Source organism: Mugil cephalus, chromosome 21, assembly GCF_022458985.1.
Source record: "Mugil cephalus isolate CIBA_MC_2020 chromosome 21, CIBA_Mcephalus_1.1, whole genome shotgun sequence".
Lineage (NCBI taxonomy): Eukaryota > Metazoa > Chordata > Actinopteri > Mugiliformes > Mugilidae > Mugil > Mugil cephalus.
The window spans coordinates 10852001-10867502 of record NC_061790.1 but is presented as its reverse complement, the minus strand read 5'-3'; the positions used below and the strand labels follow the sequence as shown (position 1 = coordinate 10867502).

The 15502-nt window shown below is 42.3% G+C and overlaps 1 protein-coding gene across 2 annotated transcripts; it reads right to left on the bottom strand.

Annotated features, from left to right (window-relative positions):
- Nucleotides 1-4118: 4118 nt before the first annotated feature.
- ccm2 (CCM2 scaffold protein) lies at nucleotides 4119-14634 on the bottom strand. Of its 2 annotated transcripts, none has more exons than XM_047574350.1 (10): nucleotides 14204-14634; nucleotides 9789-9965; nucleotides 9560-9643; nucleotides 9221-9404; nucleotides 8438-8574; nucleotides 8116-8251; nucleotides 7859-7916; nucleotides 7622-7757; nucleotides 7369-7507; nucleotides 4119-5376 (listed from the first exon to the last, which is right to left on the bottom strand). In XM_047574350.1, exons 1-10 carry the CDS (start codon nucleotides 14231-14233, stop codon nucleotides 5072-5074), a joined length of 1386 nt encoding a protein of 461 aa, XP_047430306.1. In that variant the 5' UTR covers nucleotides 14234-14634; the 3' UTR covers nucleotides 4119-5071. The 2 variants fall into 2 exon arrangements, with proteins under 2 accessions (XP_047430306.1, XP_047430307.1); XM_047574351.1 differs by lacking the exon at nucleotides 14204-14634 and adding an exon at nucleotides 10582-10827.
- Between the last annotated feature and the right edge of the window lie 868 nt (nucleotides 14635-15502).

Below are 15502 nucleotides of genomic sequence, written 5' to 3'. Positions count from 1 at the left end.
TCCGGTTCGGGCAAGCAGCTGTCTCTGGAGATATCCATTTTTATTAATTTCACGCCTAAACCCTCTCATTTGCATGATAAAATCAGACAGTATCTACTTGACAGGCATGAAATCAGGCTCTACATCTGCAGCTGAAGCATGGAGACCAGACACTGGAGGAATGTTCTGAAAATTAGGTCACACTCAAGGTGTAATGATCTGTTGGTTTTGGGTTATACACACCGCAAAGATGTCCCGGTGATCTTCACTCCGTCTGAAACTGGGACATTCAGAGGCTGATTTTTATGTACACTGAAGAGGAATAAATTTACCAGGAGCTTTGAGTCTGGAAATGTAGCCGCCATCCCCTTCCAGGAATACAACAGATGTGACACCACAGAGAGGCACTTCTCACCACCGCTGAGCTGCAAACTCCGACACGAACAACCGGCAGAAACCTCACCAAGGTGAACCACGGGGGGAGACTGGCGAGAATCCCAGACTGCGTCTCACGCCGAGACTTTGTGTAGGAGTCTCTCAGCGCATCTCGAAAGATTTATAAAGGAAGAGGCAGTCAAGCAGCAGATCACACAGAAGAAAAACAAACAGGCGAAGATGGGTGAATTACAGTCTCTCATTGGTGCTGACTGAAAGTTCCCCTTTCTGTCTTTTTTTTTTTTTTTTTTTTAAACGTTGCAAGGCCAGAGCCTCGCTTAGCCACTTTACTGGTGATTTACTGGAAATCTTTAACAAGCAATGACATTCTCAATTTGGAGTGGTGTGGAAATAAGAGCTGAATCAGGAGGTTTTGATGGAGAAACAGCCCGCGCTGCAGGCTCTTGGAGCTTAAAGTTTAACCATACAATTAAACCCCTGGAGCGCTGATACATGGATTCCGACTGTCGGTGTTTGGAAAATAGATTTATAGGTCAGGGGAACTTGGACCTGTTCCTGGACACATATTAAACATGGCTGAGAGCTGAAAAAAGAAAAAAAAAGAAAAAAATTTCCACTACTATTCACAGCATAGTTTTCTATGTGGAAAATTAATTTTGGTGGAAAAAAAAAACCCAGCTCCTTTTCATTTTGGAATACGCTGAATACTCTTTGGCTAGCTCAGCTAGCTTCATTTATTTTATATAAATGTTAATGTAGATCGTTTGAATTTGTCAAAATTATAGGCATTAAAGTATATGCGACAAAATAGATATATGATTAAATACGAAAGCAGAAATAGTCACACACACAAAAAACATCTGCATTATGTAATTACTTCTGCATTACGTCATGTTTTATTTCAGGATTTATGCATTTAAAGTATGATTCATCAGTAGTAGTGAGAGACAGTTAATGTGGAAAAGTATAGTTGTAGGTCACGGTTAATCCAACTTTACAGCCAACGAGCTCATTTCACAACGATCCTGATTTAAATGTTTCGTTGTGAAACTCTCCCCAGACTCGTTAGGTAATGAAACTAACACGAGGGGAGCGCAGCTGGAAGGTCCCGTCAAAGGACTTTTAAACTGAAGTCACTTATCGTTTTGGCTTTAGTGGCGAGTTTTCATCATCCCTGACTCGAATCCTCTTTTAGTAAAACAAGCAAGAAGCAGGCTAAACAAGCAGTAACACCCATCTCATTATTCTACATGAGGCATGCTCATGCTCTATTAAGTAATGGAGGCACTGCAGGGCCTCCACTTGTTATTGTGAAGATAATTGGCAAACTGTCTAAAAGAGCATGGGGTCTCTTAATGGCTTAATTAGACCGAGTGATCTATTTAATAATTAGTCGCATCGATGATGCAGTAATTCTGTTTGGATAATTTACAGGAGGCCAATCAGGAATCCTCCAAGGACTGTGTGAAAACAGACAGTGGAATTAGTACGAAGGCACATCAAAACAGTCATTTAACGTACTTCTGAAGAAACGAGGCTCGAGTAAACACCCCGTCGGTGGATTATCTCATTCTTTTGTTTGGAGCAGACGGTGTCTCAAGCCAAAGAGGTTACCTGAGCTCAGGTGTAGTGTTCCAGCCAGTACATGTCCTCATGTAGCCTTCTCCAACCCCACAACAACAAACACAGGGCGATAGAGACAATGGACCAACAGCTTTTGATTCCAGTTAATAATATAATGTACAGTGGGGGAAATAAGTATTTGATCCCCTGCTGAATTTGTAAGTTTGCCCACTTCCATAGAAATGATCAGACTCTGGTTTTTATGGTTGTTTACTGGTTATGGGTATAGACAGAATATCAGTCGAAAATGCATAAAAAACACACAATCTAAAAGTTATAAATTGTTATGTATTTTATTAAGGGAAATAAGTATTTGATCCCCAAGCACAACACAAGTCAGTACTTTGTAGAGAAACCTTTGTTGGCAAGCACAGCGATGAGACGTTTCTTGTAGTTGGTCACCAGGTTTGCACACAGCGCAGGAGGGATTTTGGCCCATTCATCTTTACAGACAGTCTCTAAATCCTTCAAGTTTCTTGGCTGCCTCTTGGAAACTCGGAGCTTCAGCTCCCTCCACAGGTTTTCGATCGGGTTAAGGTCTGGAGACTGACTAGGCCACTCCATGACCTTAATATGCTTCTTCTTGAGCCACTCCTTTGTTGTCCTGGCAGTATGTTTTGGGTCATTGTCATGTTGGAAAACCCACCCACGAGGCATCTTCAGTGTTCTTGCTGAGGAAAGAAGGTTTTTGTCCAAGATGTTACAGTAAATGGCTGCATTCATTGGCCCCATAATGCGGTGAAGTTGCCCTGTACCCTTTGCTGAAAAACAGCCCCAAAACATGATGTTTCCACCTCCATGCTTAACCGTGGGTATGGTGTTCTTTGGGTCATACTCACGTTTTTTCATCCTCCAAACACGGCGGGTCGAGTTAATGCCAAATAGCTCAACTTTGGTTTCGTCAGACCACAGCACTTTCTCCCAAGCCTTCTCTGAGTCATTTAGATGTTCACTGGCAAACTTAAGGCGGGCCTGTACATGTGCCTTCTTGAGCAGGGGGACCTTGCGGGCACTGCAAGAGTTCAATCCATAACGGCGCAGTGTGTTGCCAACTGTTTTCTTGGTGACGGAGGTCCCAACTGCTTCCAGATCATTAACAAGCTCCTGCCGTGTTGTTTTAGGCTGCTCCCTCACCTTTCTCATCATCATCCTCACTCCATGAGGCGAGATTTTGCGGGGAGCTCCAGACCGAGGACAGTTGATGGTCCTTTTATGGGTCTTCCACTTGCGAATAATGGCACCAATAGTTGTCACCTTCTCACCAAGCCTTTTGCTGATGGTTTTGTAACCTATACCAGCCTTGTGCAGGTCTACAATCTTGTCCCTGACATCTTTTGACAGCTCTTTGGTCTTGCCCATGGTGCTGTAGAAGTTGGAATGTAAGAAACTCATTCTTAGAGCAGGTGTGCTTTATATACATGACGAGTTAAGATCAGGAGTATTGGTAATTAGTTGACTGAGCACAGCTGTGTGCCACATGCGCACCAGCCAATCTGTAGGAGCCGGAATTCTAAGTGAATTGTTGGGGATCAAATACTTATTTCCCTTAATAAAATACATAACAATTTATAACTTTTAGATTGTGTGTTTTTTATGCATTTTCGATTGATATTCTGTCTATACCCATAACCAGTAAACAACCATAAAAACCAGAGTCTGATCATTTCTATGGAAGTGGGCAAACTTACAAATTCAGCAGGGGATCAAATACTTATTTCCCCCACTGTATAAATAATGTCAACGTGGATCTATCCAGAGCAGAAACCTGCAGAGGGGCTTTACAGGAAGGAATGTGCACAGCGTGAGACGTCCTGCCAATTTTCCATCACCGAGACTTAAAACTAATCCCCGACATTAAGGGCACTCAGCAGCATCCAGCGTCACTGTTGTGATGAATGAAGTTCCACAGCAGTTTAGGTGCATCCAGGCAAATGTTCAGCTGACGGGGTCACGATCAGAAGTCGAAGCCTTCACTCCTTGTGTCAGTTTTAAAGTCAAATTAAACGGAGGTTAATCCCCCTTCAAGCTGTATGCTGGTGGACACCGATAATGCAGCAGGCAGGTGTACGGGATAATACCACGATTTCTTCTTTTGGGTAACACCATGATACCAACATGCAATCAGTGTAAATGATGTTATTTAATAAAAACGACTGAGTTTGTAATTACCTGTCATTGTTTGACAGACGGCTGGCAGCAGTACTGCAGTGTAAAGGCACAATTACAAATACACGTGATAACAAGATAACAAGATGACCTGCATGAGAAGAATGAATATCTAAAAATCATAAACTTACATCAGCCATCCACTCAGTGGCTTTGTCAAATACAGTCCCCACTCAGCTGATTTTTGTTCTTTTTTTTTTTTTTAAGAGAATTTACAGCATTTCCTTGGTCAGTTTATAAGAGGCAAAATGTATAACTGAATAAACACTGACAACAAATAATAGTGTAAAACAAAGTACTACACTTACCGAAAAACAAAATTATATATATATATATATATATATTGCAAAATATTACACTCTCACAGCAACGCACAAAAGTGAAATAAATGAAGACAGAAGTTCTCCTGATGGATGAAGCAGACTGAACACAAAAGCACAAAGGCTTCACACTAAACGCTCTGCGACGTGCATCCATTCCTCTGATGGATCCTCCAGAGTCTCTGAGGCTATTAGAAGAGAAATATTCTCAAAGACCGGAGATTTTTTGCTACATTGCTGATAGCGGTGGCAGATACTGCCAATAAATGAGTACGAAACCAAATAACATTTTATAAAATAAATCAGAGGATGTGAATCCATCTGATGCAAAACAAGCCAACTAACTGCATGTACAGAGTCTGCGTAAGTGCATTGGTTGACTTAATAGTAACAAGTCGAGGTTTTTCCTTGAGTGTGTAGGGACTGTGGAACGTCCTCTTGACAATTAGAGGAATTAATCAAATCTTAGGTCAGTGCTAAGGTCAACCTTCATCTGATCCGCTCGGCTCAGGCATAAAGCTCATCTGAGGAGCGGCTCTTTCAGTTCTTAGAAAACTAACCTCCCTTTTTTTTTCCCTCCCCCCACGTCAGGGTGTCACTCCCTCCTGGTCCATACTACAGCCGAGAGCTTCAATGTCATTACTGATGTCAGTGATCATACGGTCCCACTCATCGCCCTCAGACGTCTCCTGGCCCTCGTCCGAGGCTGCGCTGTCGCCGCTTCCTCCCGCCGCCCCGTTGCCGTTGGTGGTGGAGTCGGAGGCGGAGCTGGGCGTGCGCCTGTAGCGGCCGAAGCTGTCTGTGATGATGCCCCGGCCGTCCTTCACGCCAATGGTCTCCAGGAAATTCTCAAAGTGCTGGCTGTCCTTCTCTGGGATGAAGGGACGCAGGCCTGCAGGGGACAGACAAAAAGCTCTTAGCGCTTCCAAAGTCGTTGGCAGGATGGAGATTTGATCTGATTGCCAACCGCTACGCATCTTCTTGGAACATAAACTGCCTTGGATTGATAAGCTACTGCAATGTCACGACGTATATTTCCATCCAGTGTTGCATTAATTAGGCACCAAGATCTTGTACTGATGATGGGAGAGTCTGACCACTGTGTTCTCCAAGTCTACTCCAGCACATCCCACAGACTGTCGATGAGGTTCAGGTCTGGACTCTGAGGTGGCCAATCCATGTGTGAAAATGAAGTGTCATGCTCTCTGAACCACTCTTTCTGTGCCATCAGGGAAGAAAAACCCACTGATGGAATAACCTGGTCATTCAGTATATTCAGGAGGTCAGCTGACCTCATTCTTTGGGCATAACGTTGGTGAATCTAGACCTGAGCAAATGGCAGCAACCCCAGATCATAGCACTGCCCGTACAGGCTGGTACAGTAGATACTAGACATGATGGGGGCATCACTTCACCTGCCTCTCTTCTTACCCTGATTCCAATCTTTATGCTCCCTATCTAATTGAAGCCCTTTTTCCCCAGTTAGCCTCACTCATTAGAGGTTTTCTTAAGGCCACACAGCCAAGTTCCCTTCGCACTGTACATGTGGAAATGCTCTTACTCTCACTAATAAACATAGTTCATAGTTCCTCACTATCATTCCAGTTTTTAATAATGCAGTGTTGGACAGTTCTTGACCCAATTTTAGTAGTTTCTGATTCCAAAAGATGTTTTCTCTGCTCTGCCAATGATCTGACACTTCTCAAACAGACTAACATCTTTTCCACGACCACGGGATGCGTCTTTCCACATGGTTGTTTAAGAAATGAGAAGCTACTCATTACATCAGTTGGGGTTAAATAACTTGTTGCCAGCTGAAAGATAATTACCCATGCAGTAATTATACAACAGGAGGCTCATACCTATTTGTTTACTTAAACTAATGGGACAACTTTTTTTTTAGCAACAGTGGCATTTACATATACTTCTCATGGTCTGACCATCACGTCCTGTTTCACTTCCTCTAGTGTCAATGTGTGCCGCTCCATTTCCTTGTCTCTCAATAGAGAGAATCCTCTCAGAGACGTCCTAACGAAGTCAAAAAATTCATAGCAAGGAGTCTGAGATTAGCAGAGATTCCAGGACATTCTGAGAGAACTCTGAGCAAGAAACGAACAGAAACTCTGATATTTGTGAGGAGGTGTGGCTGACTCTGTTGCTAGATATGCGTCATCATTTCAGAAGGTGTGACTGATCCTAAAAGCTAGATAAAAACACGTGTTTGGTAATAATGGGCTTGGAATGGACAGTCAAACCAATAGACTTAAGTGCACAAAATTCACATACATTTACCATGCTGGTAATTTTTCCACTTCATCCATTTGGTATTAACGAAGGTAAAATGGCTCAGCTTTCATCAATTCCTGTGAATCAATTGCTAACAGGCCGGATTCCTGCATGATCCAATCTGTAGCATTTAATTCATTCACTGTCAGTCAGTGATTGAAGAGTCTCTCCCCTGACTCTTCCTTCTGTCATTTTCTCCTCTGCTTAAGAAACTCCTCAGCCTCTCAAAAGTCCTCCTCCCTGCTCCTAACAGATCTCACCATAGCTCTCTTAAGAGCTCCGATTCTTTAGGAACAACTTTCATCTTTACCAGGACCTACTCTTGACTTTGAGGGGAAATTCTTGGAAAACATCACGGATTTCCTGAGAATCTGGCCACTAGGAGCAACTCTTTACACTAATAATGTTTAGTAATACTCTGAAGCAGAGGGACAGAAGCTGTCCCTAAACTTCTTTCATCCAACTCCCCATAAGTCTTTCTTTAAATAAGTTGAGAGAACAGTGTTTGGTGGATTCTTTTGCAAATATTTAGGCAGCCATTTGACCAATCCAGCCTAATCCATACATGATTCTTCTATCGTGTATAGGGTGTTCCTACCGAGGAGGAGAAATTTCCTGCTGTCCCCGTAGAGTTGTCGCAGATTAATACAGAACTCATGAATGGAGGCACCGTTGCGGTATTCATGGAGAAGGGTAGCGAACTGCTGGATTTCCTGTGATGACAGCTTTGTCCGCAGCTAGAAGGCGAAGAAAAAGAGTCAATATGGGGTCATAAAGAAACCAGTCTCAACACAGCTTTCACTATTTTTATTACCTCGAACAAAAAAGGTCAATAAGATAAAATGTCATACTGTGGTCATGTAGTCCTGCAGTAGCTCAGCAGCTGTGGTACTGAGCTCTCCTTCACTCGCAGTCTTCGTCTGGGGGGATGTTGGGGTGGAAGCTGATGGAGAGTTTCCGTCTGTCTCCATGGTGACCTGGAAAGGACTGAAAGAGCACAACTCTAGTGAGTGTCAAACTAAAACACTATCACCGAGCTGGAAATGGAAACTGACTGTAAAGGTTAGGCTCCTTTGTCGTGTACTTACAACGTGCTGGCTTCTGCATCGAATCCCTCCTTAACATCCACTTTGCTCGAAGAGTCATCTTCAAAATAACAATAAAGAAAAAATGTACAGGGTTGTGATACAAGTTCTGAAATGTCAGTAGCAATAGAAGATCATAAAACTCAAAAATGTCGTATTTGTTTGCAACAAGCATATAAGCAAACACAATGATGTGTAATGTTTGTGGTCTCGTTCAGTTTATTTGCATCGAGAGAAGAAAAACGTTTGTTTTTTCTAACCACTGTATAGAGAGAGGTGTCTGGTAGGTGTAGTTGCTCCATCAAAAATGGCTCTGTCCAAGAAGTCGATGGTTGATTCTGTGTAAACAATCTGAAAGACTTGGCTAAGCAAAAGACACAACTCCTCTGCTGCTGCCTGAAAGACAAAAGAAAGAAATACAGTGTTGTTTTCTGTCGTCATGTTACTTTGAAATCTTGTGGCTTCATTTAAAATTGTCCACTCTAGGAGGCTGAGGACAAATATGAGCCAACATCTAAATGTCCATAGTAAAGCTCTGAAGTAGCTCCTCTGAACATACTTATAGTATTTTCCTAATATTACCTTATTATCAACCGCCAGCACAAGCAGACAGCAGACTTCCACGAGCACAGCTCCGCTCTCTGACAAGGAGCTCAAAGTCTGGGACTTATTCAGATCAGGACATGAGCTGGGACAGGGAGACCCCCCCGACTCCTGAGCTGAAAAACACACAAAAAATATACAGTTGAATTATTCACTTGTACCTCAACACTCACTAAAAATCCCAAACTATTTTTCATTATTGGCCGCGTCATTCAAGTAATTTAACTATCAGTAGTTAACCTTATAGGAAGAGTTGTCCATTATTCTGGTTTATCCTTTGTTCAAACAGTGGTCTGAATATTTACTTTCGTAGACATTCTTCCTGTGAACCTCTCGCCACACCTACACAGGTGTTTGCTTTGTTGGCTCCATCAGGTGGTGACCAATCATCATAGATGTTGCACCCTTAATCCCGACATGCAGGGACCTGATTCCCCCTCCAGCCCATCCTGTCTTCTCAGGTTCCTGAACCTGCATCATCGGGCAGAACATCCCGTTCCCCCTTCTCAGCACTCCCCAAATAGCATATAACCTCTTCCTTTTTTTCTTTGGCAGCCTCCTAACCCTCTTTCTACAGCAGCAGTATTCGTTTTCAGGCTGTACACCACAGCAAACTAAAAAGATTTAAGAAACTGCATCCCAAGGGGAAAGCAGGAAGTTCCAACCTAGTTAATCAACATGTGGCTATACTGTATGCCAATATTTTGACTTCATTCTTACAGCTCAACACTTAGAGGAACCCGGATGTGTTTTTTTTTTTACCTGTTTTTAAAACAACAAGGTGTAATGAGTCATCCCTGATGTAGGAGACAGCAGCAATATCATGGATGGGCACTCTCAGGATGATGTCCTCTCCATCGCGCCACACAAGCTTGATGTTGTACGCCGACAAGCTCACCACTGCATCCTGCTCAGACGTCAGCTGGCCTGCCAACTGATGCGACTTCTGACAAACAGAGAGGCGAAACATGAATATGTAAATAAACTGACAATAAACAGGATAATAAATCGTTTAACAGAAATGTTTTACATTTACTTTTTAAATCAAGATAGTAGGGGGGAAAGCCAGGGGATCAGGTTAAATCTTACTGGGAATCTTACCCTTGCGTTGTCAATGAGCTGCAGGACTTCTGTCCTACTTGATGGGTTCAAGTATCCTGGAACTGAGGTCAGCTGCCCCAAGTACTGGTAACATAGAAGATGGACACACTTCTTTAATTTGAGTGATTTGTTGATAGATGAATCAATGTCTGATCCAGCTGAACAGTACTATAGCATTTTGAGTAGGTGGGAAAGGACTACATACACCATCTCCACTAATCACACTCACTTTGACTTCCTTCTCGATGTAGTCGTTGAGCAGTATGTCTGGGTCGATGCGGTGGTCAGGCTGAGAAAGCGAGAAGGTGTGAAGGGCCCTGCGCTCTGTGGCCTTCTCCTGGGCCTTTTTGTCCCTCCCCTTCTCTCCTTTCAGGAAGACTCGCTTGAACGGGGACACGATACCAGGCTGTTGTAAAAAATATAAAGAGGGAGGGGATAAGGGTAACATTGTTGCTTATATTTTACCACATGTTATTGCATAGCTTCCATCATCAGTTGGTTTAGCTTCACATGTGGTTACATACTATACTGTCTAAATAATAAGCCAGTAGCAATCTCTGGATCTCTGCAACATTATACAGCACTATATGCATCTGCAACAAACATACAGTATTACACAGTTTTAACGGGCTGACAAAAAAGTGAAGCACTTGCTCTGCAGCTACATGTTCATTTTGCTACTTCCATTTTTGCTGACTTTTCTTCCACTATACTGTCGCTTACTCCTCTACAGAATACGTAAGAGCAGAAGTACAATCCTCCATATTACTGAGTACATGTCAACAACAGCATGTGCAGACTCTTCAATTTACCAAAATGGATGTAAAGGTATATCTAATATCTAACCACTAAAGAACCGCCATTATAGATATGTCAGAAGAGGGGTTTTTCTGCTTCTGCATTTAGTTTTCTTCTTTAGGTAGTATATCAACTCAGAGCTCTAACAAGTTGATACGTTATATCTATAAATAAGCGATTTTTCAAAAGATGCATCTTGTTTCGAAGCTTTTTGAAAAGCATACCTCGTTCTCCATGAACCCCCGCGCTATACCAGCCTCTTTTCATCGGAAAGCTCACAGCCCGGTGATGGATGCTGCCACACTGTCTAAACTAGACACCTGCTGCCTCCACTCACACACAGTGACGGCTGCCAACTGGCTAGAGACACGCAGGATCAAACACAGACTGGGTGCGTGTACATGAGGGGTGTGACCCCCCCCGCCAACAAAGGAAGGGAAGTGTCTCTGACTCTATACCAAGGCACGAGAACAGGAAGTGGACCAGCCACAGTTTCCTGTGATGACACACGCACTGGTGCGCACTGGAGTACTGAGATGCTTCTCTGCAGATTTCTCATGTTGTTTTGAAAACCACTAGGCTGATGCTGAAGACAGTAAACATTGCAGACGAGTCACATATCACTGTTGCTCCACACCCAAGCATTTCCATTGTCACGACTGCTTCCTTCCATCACTGTTAAACCACAGAAACAGAAGACCACGTTCACATTTTGCAACTGCTAACCACACCCGTCGCAAACGCAACGCTGTCACCACCTGTTGTAGCTCTCTAGGACCTATTTCACTTTTTAATACATGTAATCAAAGGTTAATCAATCAATTATAAATGATAACAAGAACGGTAACCAGCAGAAGGTGTATTTGACTCTCATATTGGACTGATAATTTGCTGCCTGACGAGCTGACATTTGATCAGACTTTAGACTCCACACAACAGAACAACCTGTACACCAAGTGCATTATTTAACAGAAATGTGACACGCCAGATGGTTTGTGACACAGAACGATCTTAGAAGTCGTCCATGGAAACAGGGTAGCTTAAAAAAAAAAAATACATGCAGGGTGACTGAACGAACCATCTGCCTATCACTTTAGAAACACAGCCATTCACAGTCTGAAGAGCTTTGAAAGCTAGCAAGCACACATATACTGTATGTACTTAGCGTGTCGGTTGACAATTCTTGCCATATATGTGGGAAAATGTGAGCGTGAAAGGAGCTCTTAGGAGTGACAATCCTTACACAAAAAGCACACTCATCGATGCCACTAGCAGTGGTTCAGCCAAGAGGACAGGGAGTTGAAGACGGGTGAGGCAGCACTGTGATCTTGTGATCGTGCAAGAATTCATCTGAATCACAAGGTGACAACTGAAGACAAGTGCACAAGCTTGTGAAACATTAGACAAGAGCCACAAAAGTTGACCTCAGTGAGTGGCCTCAAGATGAATGGCCTTTTTTTTTTTTATTGTGAATCCTGTTTACGAAGAAATATCAGCGAGGGAGCTGTAACACTTTGTGCTGTGATGGCCTGGCTGAAAACAAGTGAAGGCGCACCTTCGAATTTTCACACACTTAGGAACAATGCAAGAAAACTTAGATGAGGTTTAAAATGCCAACTTGCCCAGACAATGAAAATACAACCAACAGAAGCAGCCGCTTCTTTTTTTTTTAAACTGCGAATAACCATTCTCTCTTGTATTTATCATCCTTATATCCAAAAATATTACATTTTCCACAGGAGCTCATACAACACTTGTTTCACAACCGTGTGAGAAGTAAGCGACAGGTAATCAAGCTGCTCTCAGTTCACAATGTGCTTACATCTGTAAGACATGTGCTGTTGATAGTAAGGTAACATAATATGTGTGTGTGTGAACACACCCTTCAATGGATTTCTGTAACACAGGACTTTGTTTGCAAAGTATCCTAAAAATCCCCTGATAAACAGCAGTTACTTATAATCAACTTTATATAAAAAAGCAAATTAAAATAACATTGTCACATTATACAAAGGTACCTGAGCTCTCCAGAACATAAAATATGCACTCACCAGTGAAAGTTAATGTATGCTAAATCCCCCTTCATGACTGTTATAATGTTCGGTTAATGACGAAAAGGGACAAGAAAGGTGGTAATTTAACAGCATGATTATTTTGGAGGCTGAAGTTTATGGTGGTGTTGAACTGAGTTGAATTAAAAACACAAAGATGTTTGTTTTATTTAGCCTGGCCCACTGAATAAAACTGCATTGTCAAAATAATAGAAACATGTGTCAGTACAACAAAATTCAATAGTGCTACGAACTCCAGCCTCCGAAAGAAATACAGATGAATCAGCAGCTCTCTCTGCAAATTCTAAATACCATAACTTTCATAGAGCTCAATGTTAGTCCAGGAATGTTAGGTTATATTGCATTCCTTTTCTCAAGTGAACCTAATGAACAGGTGAGTGTAAACCTGGGCCAAATGTTATCCACTATCAGCATCAAGTGGCGCAAACAAGAACTGCATGACTACTTACACTAGTCCCAAACAGAAATAATAATAAAACCTGACCAGTCACTGTTAAAATACATCAACAAAAATATCAACAGGATACGAACAAGAAAATAGGTCGTCTGTTGTTTATTAATGATGTTTACTGATAACATGAGTGAGACCTGATGTTAAGCAGAAAATATTATCGCCCTGAGGATACTTGCCTTTCATTCAAGTTAAAATCAAATGTCTATTTTATGTTCACACCCGATCAAGACGCCATTAGTGACCAGATATTTTGATTGGAAGGTGGAGTGGAAGTTCTGTCTCATCAAACAACATGCACATGTTGGACTGGTTAACATCGCTGGAAAAACATTTCCTTGCCACAACAAACCTCCGAGAGCTATCACTGCATTTCTGTCAAAGTCTCCCTTCCTCTGGAGAGGCGGCAGAATAAGATAGGAAGTAACATTTGAGACTTTCTCATGGAAAAATGACGGCACAATCATAATAAATATTTAAACCTCAGACACTCTTTATTCTTGTCCGAGGCTTGGGAGGCTTGTCAATGTCCTGCTGCTCAGTTTAGTTCCAGCCGACAGATCAGAAGGGCAATAACCCTGGTTTCTGTTCTTATATGCAGTACAAAGAAAAGATAAAGGTCACGTCTCCAAAGCAACTATCTGTTGTGCGTCTTTCAGATCAATCTCTGTCTCCACATCAGAAGGGATCAGTGAGTGCATGTACTGTTTGTGAGAGATAGGGCAGCGTGGGCTTATTCCCTTTACTGTGACTGACAGTGATAGCTGTAGCCTTTGACAGCACACAGGTCTTACATGACCCACACCTGTCATAGGAACTCGGTTGAACTTTCATTATATTTTGAAGGCGATCTCAACTTTTCGCTGAGGTAAACCGGCCATCACTCTCTCAGCGAAATGTCAGAAAATGTATAAAATGTATGAAATGCACCTCCGGCGGGATGATTACGACGAAAGTATCAACAATATGTCATGATTTTAATAAACCACAGCGCCAACGAAACAATGACAGGTATAAACAATCTCTACGCTCCCTGTAATGGTGAATGGAGAAGATAACTCATCGGAATTAACTTTAAATACCTGACTCGCCTCTTTAGTGGTAGTTTCATATTTATGGCCGCTTATTACATTTATTTAATGGAGAAAAGACAGACGCTATGTATTAAGTATTGTTATTTTGCCCCGGTATACTGGTCAGCTAACTAATGGTAAACTTGCCCATATATATGGGCTACTAAACTTAGCCAGCTAACAGCTAAGCTATCTACCCAGCTAGTAGGTTAGCATGCAGTCAAGTTGCAGTAAAAGTTTCCCGACTTACCTTTTTTACTTTTTTCACATCATCCTCCATTTCTATATGAATATTCTCTTCTTCATATTCAGTTCAGCTTGGAGAAGCAGGTGAGACAAGACGTGACGACCGAAGCTTTTAGACAGGCAGCACTCATCTGACAGCAGTTAGCTTGCTAGCCTAGCGTTAGCCTAGCATTAGTGAAGGGATGCCCGACTTCGAGCCAATAGCAAAACGCCATCCCAGTCCTTCTCTGGTCCCTCCACCACTACAAAACATGCCGACGAGACGCCAATGTGGGAAAAGCCGGTGTTTACGTGCAGTCAAACCACCTAAAGGGAGATCCTGTGGAGCAGACAAACTCGGAGAAAACAGTCAAAACTTTTCAATCGTGCCGCCATTTTGGGCGTTGAACTGCAGTCCACATGCTTTGCTTTGGTCAAACCAAAACAGGCAGCTGCTGCTGTGCATTACAGTAATTACTATACCGCCGAGTCACGAAGGGAGCCAGCTCGACGAACTGCGCGCTGTACTCTCACTACAACAGGCAGTTTTTAAAGAATTGTATATTAGGAAATAAGTTATTCAGAGAGGGAAAACTCAATTTCAAGAACTTTACAACTCAGGTGTAGGTAAGCATTACATAGGTGACTACATACTTTAACCGTGGGGCGACTCCTGTTTCACTTTGTGTTCATTATTTAAGAATGCACAGGGTTTGTTAATATGTGTTCATTGATGTTTAGCTTCCACCACAGGCAAATACACAAAAAACGTTTGTTTAGTTTTTTTTGTTTTTTGTTTGGAAAAAAAATGGATTTGTAGAGTTTTGAGAGTGGTTAGGGGACAAAAAGTAACCCCCTCAACGAAAGGTAAGTATCCAGCCATTAATGGGAATTAGTTACACCAGTTTCTGGTTCTTACAGAAACGAGTAAGTTTCCTGTTTAAACCTCAATTTCCCACCACTCCTTTAGACTTTACAAGCTACTCGGATGAGCGGCGAAACGTCTTCTAAAACTCTACAAGTCCAGTTGCCTTTTTTCAAAATGCCTTTTGAAATGGGAGAAAGCTGGGCTCAGATTTTAAAATGCACTGATATCAGCTGTTAATCTATGTGGGAGGTCTACAGCCATGTCTTGATGTAATTCTTACAGTTTTTTGTCACTGCCACTGTCTTACAGGACAAGAGGAAAGAGGCAGGTACGTGGAACACACAAGAGGAGAGCAGCTACACACCTGGTATGCCTGCCAGTGCCATTAACAGATTGGATAAGCTCATCCACGCATATATAGTAACTGCAGAACTTATTACTGAATATGTATATAAA